This window comes from Rhizoctonia solani, chromosome 9, assembly GCF_016906535.1.
Source record: "Rhizoctonia solani chromosome 9, complete sequence".
NCBI classification, from domain to species: domain Eukaryota; kingdom Fungi; phylum Basidiomycota; class Agaricomycetes; order Cantharellales; family Ceratobasidiaceae; genus Rhizoctonia; species Rhizoctonia solani.
This window is the reverse complement of record NC_057378.1, coordinates 2,103,037-2,117,174: the sequence shown is the minus strand read 5'-3', so window position 1 is coordinate 2,117,174 and position 14,138 is coordinate 2,103,037. Positions and strand designations below refer to the sequence as shown.

General features: G+C 45.8%; 3 protein-coding genes across 3 annotated transcripts; all 3 read right to left on the bottom strand.

Annotated features, from left to right (window-relative positions):
• Positions 1-20: 20 nt before the first annotated feature.
• RhiXN_08164 (Retrotransposable element Tf2 protein) lies at positions 21-2,707 on the bottom strand (the record flags this gene model as incomplete). The annotated part of the gene is made up of 2 exons (XM_043327980.1): positions 21-1,275; positions 1,359-2,707. 2 exons carry the CDS (start codon positions 2,705-2,707, stop codon positions 21-23), a joined length of 2,604 nt encoding a protein of 867 aa, XP_043183365.1.
• A 4,758-nt stretch (positions 2,708-7,465) lies between these two features.
• On the bottom strand, positions 7,466-10,810 carry RhiXN_08163 (Retrotransposable element Tf2 protein; the record flags this gene model as incomplete). Its single annotated transcript, XM_043327979.1, has 2 exons — positions 7,466-9,854; positions 9,903-10,810. 2 exons carry the CDS (start codon positions 10,808-10,810, stop codon positions 7,466-7,468), a joined length of 3,297 nt encoding a protein of 1,098 aa, XP_043183364.1.
• Positions 10,811-10,913: 103 nt separating this feature from the next.
• RhiXN_08162 (Retrotransposon-derived protein PEG10) lies at positions 10,914-12,905 on the bottom strand (the record flags this gene model as incomplete). The annotated part of the gene is made up of 1 exon (XM_043327978.1): positions 10,914-12,905. One exon carries the CDS (start codon positions 12,903-12,905, stop codon positions 10,914-10,916), a length of 1,992 nt encoding a protein of 663 aa, XP_043183363.1.
• Positions 12,906-14,138: the final 1,233 nt, after the last annotated feature.

The following is a 14,138-nucleotide window of genomic DNA, read 5'->3' as shown; positions in this document are numbered from 1 at the left end:
CTGAAGTTGGCAACAAAGCGTCAAAGGAAATTGGCAAATCCCAGGAACGATTGAACTTCCTTGACCTTAGTGGGTGTTGGCCATTCTTGTACCGCCTGGATCTTGAGCTTATCCAGGCTAAAACCCTTATCCGAGACAATGATTCCCAAGTATTCCACGGAGGTGACGTGGAAGGTGCATTTGGACGCCTTGCAGAACAGTTGGTTCTCCATTAGCCGCTTCAGGACCTCGTGAACGTGTTGTGTGTGGGCAGCGTCATCCTTAGAATAGATCAGGATGTCATCGAGGTATATGATGACGCATACGTCCAATAGATCTTTGAACAGCTCGTTCATGAAGTGTTGGAATGCGGCGGGGGCGTTGGTGAGACCAAAGGTCATAACTAGGGATTCGTATAGGCCATACTTGGTGCGGAATGCAGTTTTCCATTCATCCCCTTCCTTAACTCGGACGTTGTTGTAACCCCATCTCAAATCTAACTTAGTGAAAACCTTGGCACCACGGAGCTGGGCCATGAGGTCATCTGGACGGGGTAGTGGATAAACGTTTTTCTTGGTCCGGTTGTTAAGGCGGCGGTAGTCGACAACCAGGCGGCGGGAACCATCTTTCTTAGGGACAAACATGACGGGGGAACTGATGGAAGACTTGCTAGGGCGGATCTTCCCAGCTTTCAACTCATCCCTGAGCCAGTCCTTGAGTGTGGCGGACTCGGCGTCTGTCATACTGTAAAGGGGGGAGTTGAGGGGGCCTTCTTCCGTGAGTTCTATCCCAATGTCGTAATGCCGGTGTGGAGGGAGCTTGTTGAATTCTTCTTCCCCAAATACCTTGGCGTATTGATGGTATTCGGAGGGTACTCCTTCAAGGGGGTTTTTATCTGCTTCCTCTTCTTCGGCGATGGCCACATGTTCGGGGGTTGCATGAGGGAAGGTAAGGGTGCGCATATTCCAATCAATCTCTGGATTGTGGGCATCCAACCATTTCAATCCTAGGATAGCAGCATGAGACCCGGTGTTACATATTAGGAAGGTCTCTGTCATTTTCTTGCCATCAAAGGAGAAGGTTAGGACTGCCTTCTTCCAGATCTTGCCTGCCTGGGGGCTTGACCCATCGAGCATGGTAACGGTGCGGGGTGCTGGGAGGTCTATAAGGGGTAGGCGTAGTGCCTCGGCGGTACGGGGGTGAAGGAATGACAATGTGGCGCCTGAGTCTATCAGGACTTCTAAGTGTTCCGCTTTTTTCTCTGGTTTAATCGAAATTGTGAACAGGGGGGAAATTCTATTGTGACTATCAGATATATTACAAATTTCGATGCAGCCAGAGTCCTTGGGGTCCTTGCGCGCGGCAGCAGGTACCCTTACTCTTTTCCCGATTGGTACTCAGAGTCTTCGCCAATCTTGGCGGTTTCCTTAGCCTTCCCCTTATCCTCAATAGGGGTGGCTTTCCAGCCCGTGCGGCATTCCGCGAACTTGTGACCCATTTTGCCGCACTTGATACAGGCGCCTGCGGCGCGGCGGCAATTGCGTTCTTCTTCCGACACAAAATTCGGGTCGTCGGAGAGTTTCTTCGAACCGGTAGTAGACGGGCCGGTACTCGTCCCCCTTGCGGGGTTAGATGGTTTGCTAGGCTTATTATCCCTCGGTGGGTGGCTAGCACGCTCTTCGCGGAGAGCGTTGTCGATGACGAGTGCTGCATTCTGCAGCTCGAGAAGGGTGCGGGGTCGGTGCTCGCGGGTGGCAATTTGGCGACTGACCTCCCAGTGGAGGCCGCGGGCAAACTGGCCTCGGAGGGCTGCGTCGTTCCAGTCCAGTTCCATGGCCAAGGTTCTGAACTTTGTAATGTAATCCGCGCATGTGCCGGATTGTGTAAGGGAGGTTATTTTCCGCTCGGCGGCCCTTGTGGCATCAGGGTCACCAAACGCTGCCAGGAACTCCAGTTTGAATCCTTCGACCGTTTGGATAATGGCTCGGTGTGATCCAAGCTGGTCAAGGTGTGGATGGGCCCATGCTCCCGCAGAGTCCTTCATGTTCATGAGAAGGAATGATAAGACCTCTTGGTCCGTGGGGAACATGCGGGAATTGAGGCGGGTCCAGGCTAACATCCGGGTCAGCCACTGCTTTGCTTTGCTCCCTATTTTGCCTGTGTAGGCGTCGGGGTGGTCAACCTTGACCGGAGCGGGATAGGCAGCGACTGGAGCCGGAGGTGGAGGGGCAGGTGCTCCGATGGGGGATCGGAGACGCGGAGATGGAGGGGGAGATGGGACTCGCGGGGGCACTGCTCGGACAGGAGTGGGCTGGGCAAAGGTGGGGAGCCCCTTGGATGATTCGGGCCAGAATGAGACCCGACTAGTCGATCCAATAGGGTCGACTTTTGATAGGGGGCGTGGCGTTGCTTCCACGACCGGGGGTTTTGTGTCTTCCGGGGTCCGGGGTCCATGGAGTTGGAGGCTTCTAAGCCCATCCTTGACAGTATCGACGGCTTGAGATATGTTCTCAAGGTTGGTCCGGGCCTCAACCCCTGCTTCTCGGACTTCTTCCACTTTCCGCTTGAGGTGCTCAACTTGGCCGAGGAGGCCAAGGAGGAGGCTTGTGATTCGCTCAAGGGAGACTTCCCCAATTTCGACATAGGGGGTTGCCGAAAGTTGGGGTCCCAGCTCCCCTTGATCGATTGGGGAGCGGGTTCGAGAGGCTGGCCGGGAACGGGTTGCCATGGTATGTGTTGGCGGGTAGGAGCGGCCAGCGTGGGAAGAAGCACGGGAGGAAGAGCGAGTGGGAGTGCGCGAGGTAATGGTGGGCAAGTAAGGGGGAGTGAGGGCTGTGTAGCCAGGTAGTGCCTATATCAGGACTTATGAGCGCTTTGTTACGCAAACGCTAAACCTCTGCGTCAAACGACCTAGCGTTGGACAGTAAGTGCCGCTAATTACAGCCGTGGACGGGCGTAATGTAGGGTCTCGTCTCTGCAAGCGGGTGTATCTGCTGTCTGAGGTTGCTGGTAACAGGTGCGGCGACCGTGGGTATGCGGGGGATAGGAATATCCTGCCTTATAGCAATTTCCTACTACGTGGGGGTGGGGGAGTTTTGATTATTATCTCCCGCAAGGTGGCCCCGATCACGTGATTTCGGTCGTGCTAGTACAGGTATTCTTCTCCGGGGTTGAGTCTTAGTGGTGGGTGTGCAAAACGGTTTGCAACCGACGTAAGGTTGATTACCTAGTGTCCTAAACGTCCGTTAGGGCGTCGAGGAGGATGGCACTTGTGGCCGCGGAGTACAAATGAGAAAAGTCGCTTAAGGCGACGACGAACCTAGCTACGGCGACGAGCAACTATCCTACGACGACAAGACCGCTTAAGGCGGTGACAAGCTATCTAAGTACAGTGATGAAGCCGCTTAAGGCGGTGTAGGCGATCTAAGTAGTTAACTAGTATTTACTGGGCTGTAGGGCCCTTGTACACTGAGTGAGATACAACAAGAGGTAATCGACCTGGGTGTTACCATGGTTGGTGTGCCTCCTTATATATTCTACAAGCTAGCTAATTACAAATACATTATATCAAATACTGTATCAAATAAGAACCCCGTTCCGCAGTTGGCCTTACTCATGCATACGTGTCACTGACGTGTCATAGTGATGTCATCAAGTGGAGGTGGCTACGTGTGCTTAGTAAGCGCGGATGGGGACGTGGCTCGGCGCTTAGCGTATGATGTAAGCGCCGATGTCACGTGACTAAAAATGTTCTTCGATTGCCTTCGTTTAAATTCGAGAAATTGGGAATAAATTCCCTGGTATCGATTGTGTCTACGACATAAGTAGAGAACCGCGTAAGGCGGCGGCAAGCTATCCTACGGCGACGACCAGCTATACTACAATGACCAAGGCCGTAAGGGCGATGACCAGCTATGTAACTACAGTGAAGAAGCCGCTTAAGGCGGTGTGAACTAAGTAACTAAGTGGGTTACTGGGCTTAAGGCCCTCGTACAGCAATGGGGATGCGACAAGAGGTAATTGACCTGGGTGTTACCATGGTCGGTTGGCCTCCTTATATATTCTACAGAGTGACTAATTACAAATACATCATATCAAATATATAATCCAATAAGAACCCCGCTCCGCAGTCGGCCTTACTCATGCATACGTGTCACTGACGTGTCATAGTGATGTCATCAGGTGGAGGTGGCTACGTATGCTGAGGTAAGTGCGGAAGGGGACGTGGCTCGGCGCTTAGCGTATGATATAAGCGCCGAGGTCACGTGATCGAAAATGTTGTCCGTTTGCTTTCGTTTAAATTCGAGAAAATGGGAATAAATTCCCTGGTATCAAGTGTGTCTACGACAGTGGCTTAAAGTCCGTGGCCCTATCACCAATGGACTATGAGGCAAAGAGGGGCAACAAAGGCCCAAGGGGTATGGTAAGGGTAGAGGGCAACAAGGCCTGGGTTATGGGGTTATAGTAGAGTGCACTTATGGCCAACTAGGGGCCTGGGCAAAGAGAATAGGTAAGAACTCAGGTGAATTGACAAAGAGGTCAAGTCTTGCTGTTCTAGCAGCAACTTGACCTGGTTTATGTACAAGAGAAAAGCCACATCAAAAACAACAGTACAAAATAGTGAGTCATTTACAATTTCACATCATATATCAAATATGTCACGTGATCTTGATGAGTCATAAATATATACCAAAAAAGGAAAGTGTCTTAGAAAAAAGATAGAAAATAGTGAAAAATTATGTCATGCCAATGAAGGTCATGACATGCTTGGCCCACAGCACTCTTCTTATTTCATTTATGTACTACCTTTCTCACACGCACAGACCATGTAGATAGCACCTCTTTGTCTACATATACAGTAGGAAAATCACTTGGAAACCCCAAGTTGATTTTACCTTGTCTCTTATTCACTAGAGAAGGTTACCAGCCAGCTAAGTAGCTGGCCCTTTAGTAGCAGAGCCACTTACCACTCTACCTTACTTACTGCACCTCCCAGGCCTCTGGCCCCTTTGCACTCAGTAGATAGTAGTATAGCGCCTTAAGCGCTCAGTAGTATAGCCTAGATTACATAAGTAGTTAAGATTTACCTTGTAGTAGATACAGCCTCAAGCGCCCACCATTAGCAAGTACCCACCTTACAGTGTTGTACAACAGTTTACCATGTACCAAAGTATTGGCTCCCTCAAGTGTTTCAGTTGCCACATGTACCTCCTGTACCCCCTCTTGGTATCAATCATGTATATACTTGTTTGTGTGCCTTCTCAGGGTATAAAAGCACCCTGTGAAGACACTTCTAATGCATCCTACTTTTATCCTACTTTTACTCTTATATATTGACATATACACACAAGCCTTTAACAGCTTATCTGCGCATTTACTTTAGTGATTGACTCACTGTAAACAGCATAGGAGGTTATTTGGCGCACTAAGACCATAGGTCAGTCCCAACAGACACAGGGTAACCTATTAGAGTGCTTACTGCAACCCTGTGTCCCTTGACTGTCATAGTTGTTGAGTCCAACATTGAGTATAGTGCAACAATACTGTAACAATTGTTGTGATTGAGTGATAGTGTTTCAATCCACCATACCGCCCATATTGTTGATAGCTTTATCTACAATATCTCATCAATCCTAGATATATTTTAGGTAAATCCCATAAGTCTTAAGTCTTACTTAATGTTGTACACCACGGTAATGTGGGTACTTGCTAGTGGGGGCAGGCGCTTGTGGCCATACTACTACACTGCTTATGTAATCTGTCTATCTACAGCTAACTAATAACTATACTAAGTTGCTTGAGGCAACAACTAACTGGCTACTGTCAATGCAAGGGGGCCAGAGGCCTGGAGGTGTGGTGAGTGAAGTTAGGGGGGTAAGTGGCTTCTGGTAACTGAGGGCCGGCTACTTAGCTGGCTGGATACCTTCTCTAGTGAGTAAGAGACAAGGTAAAATTGACTTGGGGTTTCCAAGCAGTTTCCCTCTTGTATTTATACACAAGAGAACTATCTACAGGTGGTCAAAGCTTGTGAGAAAAGAAGTAAAGATATGAAAAAGGAAGCATGCTGCAGGCTGCGTGGATGTGTGGATTATCCCTAAGCGCCCTTGGCACAGCATCTTGGCGCGGCATCTTGGCATAGTAAGCGCCAAGATCACGTGATCAAAAAACAAAAGATACAGGGTTCGGAAAAAATTCTATAAATATCAGAAAATTCAGGCAAATCCAATGGTATATGTGAAGCGGGTGTAACACTTAAGCACCTATAAGTCCTATACTTATTAGGCAAATCCTATAAATCCTGTACATTAGTCAGGTAACCTTCTTACTTAAGGTACTATCCCAGAGATGTTAAGTATACATACTCTTAGTCACTTAGGCTTAAGTAACATTAGCTTTAGGTACTATACATAACCAACCACCTGCACTTCATAGTTGCTAGACTATTTGTTAGGAGTTGTTATTCCTGATAACTTAGCCTATATTGTGCATATATTCTGTGCATATATTCTGATTCTTACTATTAATTCTTAGTATTCCCATATACATTTTGTATATAGTAATTCTTTCTTACTCCTGTACTTACACAACTCTTAACAGGTGTGGTAGGTCTGATAAAGGGGTGAGCTACATTACTACTGGGTTCCAGCTACTCAGCTGGCTTCTGAAACCTGTTTTGGAAGAGAGACAAGGTAAAATCAACTTGGGGTCTCCAAGCAATTTTCCTGTTGTATATAGAGACAAGAGTAGACTATTTACATGTTCCATGCTTGTGAGAAAAGAAGAGTACATGTGAAAAGAGAAGCATGCCATGGCTGTGCAGAAGCATGGATTTCTCCTAAGCACCCTTGGCACAGCATCTTGGCATAATAAGTGCCAAGTTCATGTGATTGGAAAACATAAGATATCAAGCCTGTAAAAAATACTAAAAATATCAGAAAAATGATGCAAATCCAATGGTATATCTTAAGAGGGTGTAATAGTCTACAAAATGTGCAAGTTAGAAGTGTCATAACCCATATCTGGAGGGGTTATTACCATATATATCCACTGTCAAAGATATATATGGTATATATGATGCACAGTGATATATTAATAATATAAGTCGCTGGGGGACGTTGCACTCCCCCCGCCCCCCTAGCCGCGGGCCAATGTTAATGGAGCCCGCGGGCGAGGTCTGAATATTATATTATTATAGAAGAGATTATGTCATCCCCCCCCCCACCTCAAATCCGTAGTAGTTTAGTATAGTATTTGATAAAGGACTGGAGGGGGGGAGGTCATGTGACCTGGACTTAGAGAATATCACTAAGTCCAGCCATGTCGACCATAAGTCTCTTATATGTGGGAACCTGGGGTTTCTGAGTGCATAAGTGCGAGTATATGCGTGTTTCCGGTGGCCGTAGTGTGTACCATGAGTGCCCTGGTATGTGAATAGAGGGCACAATAGGGGTGTGGCTCATGACATTGCCCCCCCTTTTGCGCCTCTTTAGGGGACTTGAAGAGGTGCATATCTGTTAGAGTGAGACACACTCATATAAGCAGATTTCCCCTTTATTGTCTTCTTTTTCTTTCCTGGGGTTTTGATTTCAGGAGGTAGAGGCCCATTAGGGAACTCCTTTTTGAATCTCTCCATGATCTCAGGCAGTTGGGCAATCTTTTCAGCTCTCTCCATGGTATCCTCTAGCTCATCATATCCTTTCCATCTGACTTGATATCTCAGCCCTTCTTTGTCCTGTCTCCATGCCACAATCTTTTCCACTTCATACTCCTCTTCTCCTTCCTCTGTTATGATGGGGGGAGGTTTCACTTGTCTTCTGTGGAAGTCAGTGTCCTCTTTGAAGGGAGCCAGGAGATTGAGATGGAACACATTGTGGATTTTTATGGTGTTAGGAAGGTCTAGTCTGTAAGCATGGGATGAGATCTTTTCAATGATAGTGAAGGGTCCAGCTTTCTTGTTGTCCAGCTTCTTTGCAGGTCTCTTTGTTTGGATATTGGTGGTCATTAGCCACACCTTATCTCCTACTTTGTATTCCTGTCTGGGTGCCTTTTCCTTTGCTTTGTGGAACTCCATGGAGGCCTTGACTTCATCCCAGATTAGTTCCATCTGTTTGGTCATGTCTTCTGCATGTGGTACATTGGAGGTGGTAGGTGCAATATTCCATCTTGGGTGCATTCCATACACTGTCTCAAAGGCTGATTTGCCAGTTGTAGAGTTGACTTGATTGTTGTGACAGAACTCAGCTATAGGTAGCCACTTTGCCCAATCATCTTGTGCATAGTTGCAGTAGCTGCGCAAGAATCCCTCCAACCATTGGTTTGTTCTTTCTGCCAGGCCATCTGTCTCAGGGTGATAGGCAGTAGAGTATAGAGGTTTTATTCCCAATTTCTCATATAAGGCCCTTTGGAATTCATTGTTGAATACTCTGCCTCTATCTGAGATTGTTGTCCTAGGGGTACCATGCAGTTTCCATACTTCCTTGATAAAGATTTCAGCCATTTCCTTAGCATTGGTTTTTTCTATACAAGGAATGAAATGGGCCTGCTTTGAAAAGCGGTCTATTACCACTAGAATACTGTCATATCCATTGGATAGTGGAAGTTTGACTATCATGTCATAGGCAATATCCTCCCAGGGCCTGCTTGGAATAGGTAGTGGTCTTATGGGGACTGTATGTTTGTGGCCTTTACTCCTTTGACAGTTTTCACATGATTCCACATATCTGTTTACTTGGGCTTTCATTCCTGGCCAATAGTAATCTCTTGACAGGAGTTCCAAAGTACGTGCTTGCCCTTGATGGCCAGCAATGGGGGAGTCATGGTACTGTTCTAGGAGTTCAAGTCTGATAGCCTTGCTGTCTGGTACAAAAATTCTCTCCTCATACCATAGGAGTTCTTCTTTCCATTGGTATTTAGTAAATTGTTTTGCTACACTAGGAGGAAGTTCTTCCTTGTGTTTGACAGTGGCAATCAGTGTTTGAATTGACTCATCTTCATCCTGAGCCTCTCTGATCTGAGAAATAATGTCTGTTGTTACCTCTGCCTTCATTACCAGGAAGTGTTTAGGATCAATCATTATCTGTTCCTTGTTGGGAATGTCTAAGTGATCAGGTCTTCTTGATAGGGCATCAGGCTTTTCAGACATCTTTCCAGGTCTGTAGACAATGTTGAAGTTGAAGGGTGCCAGGATTTGGTACCACCTTGCATGTCGCCTGTTGAAGGTGTGAGCTGTCTTCCAGTATTCCAGGTTTTTGTGATCAGTGTAGACTGTGATGGGCTCAGTTGTGCCTTCCAGGAAAAGTCTCCAATGTTCCAGGGAAGTAATGATGGCTAGTAGCTCCTTGTCATGTGTGTCATAGTTGGTCTGGGCATCATCAAAGCTCTTTGATAGGAAGGCAATAGGGTGTAGGTAGCCATCAGTGTGTCTTTGGCTAAGGACAGCACCCATAGCTACTCCAGAGGCATCAGTTTCTAAGAAGTAAGGTTTCTGGGCATCAGGGTGAATAAGTACTGGGTCCTTTCCAATTTCCTCCTTGACCCTATCAAAGGCTTGCTGTTCAGCTTCACCCCACTTCCACTTTACTTCCTGCCTGGTAAGTAGAGTTAGGGGTTTTACAATAGTGCTGAAGTCCTTGATAAAGCGTCTGTAGAAGTTGGCAAATCCTATGAAAGACTGCAGTTGCTTGACAGTCTTAGGTTCCTTCCATTCCTGTACTGCCTTAATCTTTTCTTTCTCCATGGAGATACCTTCTGGGGTAATCACAATGCCAATATAGGTCACTTCAGTGGTGTAGAATAGGCACTTTGCAAGTTTCAGGTATAGGTTGTTGTCCCTGATTCTTCTAAGTACTTCCCTGAGATGTTTGGTGTGTTCTTCTCTATTCCTAGAGTAGATCAGTATATCATCTAAGTAGATAATTACTGACACATCAATCATGTCATGGAAAATATGATTCATCAACCTCTGGAAGATTTGAGGGGCATTTCTCAAGCCAAAGGGCATCACACAATACTGAAAGAGACCATCCTTTGTCCTGAAAGCAGTTTTCCATTCCTCTCCTGCCTTGATCCTGATGTTATTGTATCCTGACTTCAGATCAAGTTTGGAGAAAATCTTGGCATCCTTGACCTTTTCTAGAAGGTCAGACTGCAAGGGCATGGGGAATTGATCTGTGATGGTGATGTCATTGATCTTCCTATAGTCCACTACTAGTCTCAGTCCCCCATCAGCTTTCCTCACAAAGAAGCATGGGGAAGCAATAGGAGAGTGACTTGGCTCAATTTTCCCATCCAATAGTTCCTTTTCCATATATTCCTTCATGGCTTTGGACTCTGCTGGAGACATGGGATAGGCTTTAGCAGGTTTTGGAAGTTCACTCCCTTCCTTGAAGTTAATGGAGCAGTCAAAGGATCTGTGTTGAGGGAGTTGTTTAAAGAGCTCTTCAGAGAATACATCTTGGAAGTCTTCTATCTCAGAAGGGAGTTCCAGTATCTCTGCCAGTTTTCCTTTCATAGGTTCCTCATCCTTATAGCTTAATGAGAAATCCCTCCAGCAGATGGTAGGGTTGGCTTCTCTTAGCCAGGAGAGACCTAGGATAAGTGGAGTATCTCCTAGTGGCATAGCATAAAAGGTCTGTCTGAAAGTTCTTCCTTCAATGATAAGGTTTAAGATGGCCTTATATCGAATTTTTTCTTCTACCTCTTTCCCATCAATGGCTATGACTGTCCTAGGGGAGTGGAGTTCAATCAGAGGAATCTTGAGGTTCCTAGCAAAGGTAATATCCATGAAGTTTTGTGAAGAGCCAGAGTCAATAAGTGTTTTAATAGGGTCCATGATTCCCTCAATGGAAGTGTAAGTGGATAGAGTATCATTTGTTCCTTTCATAAATACACTTCATCACTATCCTCTGAGGGTTCTAGGGGAGTCTCTGACATGGTTACAGAGGCCCTTGGTAATTTTTTGACTCTATGGATTCACAATCCTCCTCTATCCTTTTCTCTGTCCCTCTCTTTCCCAGTACTGGGTCAGGTTTGTAGAATTTCTCAGGGCATTGTTTTAGCCTGTGAGTCTTGCTCCCACATTTTTGGCATTCACCTGCTTGGCTTCTCCTCAGAAAAGTCTCTGCAGGGAACCTCTCTGTAGGTCTATAGTTGTTGGTCTTTCCTTTCTTTAGGATACTAGGTGGTGTAGTAGTGTCCTTGATTGAAGCAGCCTGTTGAAGAATGTCATCAGTCCTGATGGCTACTTCAATGATTTGCTCTAAAGAGTAGTTGTCAATTTCAGGAGTAGTGATCTTCATGCGAATCAATTCTGACTGCAGGTTGATCTTGAGTCCCTTTTTGAAGGTGTCAATGAGAGCTTTCTCATCCCAATCAAGATCTTCCTTTAAAATTCGGAATTGGCTGGCATAAATTTGTGCTGATCCAGTTTGTTTTAGGCTATTGATTTCCCTAATAGCCCTATCCCTTTTGGATGGATCACTGAAGTTGAGTAGGAATGCTGCTTTGAATGCATTCCAGGAGGTAAGGTACTCATGAGGTTCATCACTGAGATGTTTCTGCATCAGGGGACTGGCCCATTTGACTGGTTCACCTTCTCCCATATTGGTTAAGGTGGCCCTGATCTTTCTCTCATCAGTGAAGGTACCAGGATACTCTTTGAAATACATTTCCATCTTCATGATGAATGTTTCAGCTTCAGTACCTCTTTTTCCATTGAAGGCATTTGGCTGTTTAAGTCTGGCTTCTTTTGGAATGGAGGTTCTTCTGGCTGGAGAGGACTGTCTTTGTCTAGAGAGATGAAGACTATCACCATCTTCTTCCTCACTGTTGCTTTCAGTCTCAGTTCCTTCTGGCTCTGGTTCTTTAGGTAGTCCTATCTTCCTGTCTACCTCCAAAATTGCTTCCAAAAGTCTTTCCTCCATGGTAGCTATCCTAGATTGTACATCCTGAAAGAGTTGAGGCAATGCATCCACCTTGTCTTGTAGATCCTCTACTTGATTTGCCAGGTGGTTATGGGCTGTTTGAGCTGCTCTTTGCTCCTCAGAGACTTCACCTAATTTCCTTCTTATATAGTTGGTCTGCAGGTTGAGGTCTGCTACATCTCTGCCTACTTGTCTCAGGGCAGCTGCACTTTCAGAGCTATTAGCATGTATGTATTTGATAGGGCCCATCTTCAGGGCAATGTCATCTTTGATATCATTGATGGCACTGCTGATGGCTGCTTCTACCCTGATTTGAGGCATCACCTGATGGCTCTTGGCCTCATAGTCAGCTATAGCAGCCCTGGATAAAGGTAACCCCTGCATAGGTATCTGGGGTTGTGGTTGGTGTGCAATTAATGCTGCTGGCTGGTGACCCAGTGTTGGTTCCCCCAGCCTTTGGTCAAGCTCTACAGGGCTTGTTCTCCTACTAGATGTAATGGATGCAGGAATGCTCTGTAGGGCTGTTTCCTGATACCCCATATTGGAAGTGCTTCTTGTTCTGGCTTGTCTTATGGTGGTACCAGTAAGGTTGTGTCTCCTAAGAGTGGTATCCCCTTCCTGGGCAGTAATGTCTTCTATAGTGACAGAAGATCTGTTGGAAGGCTGGTTATGAGTGGCTGGTAGTGTAGGAGGTGTATCCTGCACTACTATGGGTTCTAAGGTAGAAGTGTCAGTAATCATAATGCTAGGGTTTTCTACTGTACTATCATCCTCAATCACAGTAGTTTCATCCTCAGAGCCAGGCATTGATCCTGGCATGACAGATGGTCCCCTTGCTGTATAGGTAGGAGAAGAGGCTCTAGAGGTTCCTACAGATGAGGTTCCTGAGATTCCCCTCCTTCTTGCTGGTCCTTCATCAAAGGTTGAAGATCGACTGGTTCTACTAGGGTTTCTTCTAATATCTGTACCCCCTGTGGCACTGTCAGGTTCAGGAGTGGCAGACATGTGTTTTAAGAAGTGGTTCTTTAAGATAAGGCTATCTTAATTGATAATCAATGATACCTCAGTATCTTCTTCAAATAGAATACTCCAAGAGCTTCTATTGATCAGAGCAAAATAGCGCAACCCACAAAGAGGTCTTTAGCTGATTGCAAGTAAAGTAATGGACACCTAGGGTCCAGGTGATGAGAAGACTCTGATAGTACTTCTTATCACAGATCAGATATAAGAGTCAGTGGAGACCCTTTGTTGACAGTTGTTGATATTTGAATTTGAAATTAATCACTCAGTTGCTCTTTTTTAGGTGTAGCAGCACCTGCTTGTCCCTATAGGTTGTAAGACAAGGGAAATCAAGCTGGCTTTCTAAGCAGCTTGTTCCACCCCTATATATACCTGGGCATCACTTGGGTCTATATACATATTTCAAATGGGAGCACAGCCTCTTGGAGCCGTAGCACAGCCTCAAGAAGCAGTATGAGTCAAAGAACCATGTGGCAGTGCTTGATTAGCCAATCAAAAGCCAAGAAATACACCGGTGAGGTGAGGTCTCGGCGGAGTTGGTTCTATTTTTAGCACATGATCACGTGGAACACTGCTTAAGTATGACTCATACTCTTGGCATGCACAGCCACAATATAAGTATGACTCATCCAATTTCCATATATGGTAATCCTATTCCCCAATCCGGCCCGGTTTTACCCGGAGATCGAGCACAGCCATCATCATGTGATTGTGGCAGTGCAGGTAGCACTTGATGACTAAGCATTTGTCATTATGCTTGGTCATAGTTGATTTGTCATTCATGAGTTGGTCATGTGACCTGGTTGCTGACTAAGCATTTGTCATCCTGCTTAGTCATACTTGATTTGTTATCAATGAGTTGATCATGTGATCTGGTTGCTGACTCATCAGAGTTCAGCTGACTAAGCTTAGTCATCCATCCATTTCATCTTCTTTCCTAATTTGGAAAGGGGATTGCCATTTTTGGTAAGTCTAGGTTGCTTAGTCTCTATTTGTCTTGAAAGTCTTCTTCAAGTTATGTCTCTTTCCTAATTAGGAAGGTGAGTTACCATAAATGGTAATCTGACGTCGTGTTGTTGGGACAATATGTTGTGCATCAGTGATGTAGGGGCATTAGTCATCCCTACATCCCCTATAGGCAATACATATACACATATATATGTATATATATACTGGGTATAGGTAAGCAGCTTGATTTCAATGTCATAACCCATATCT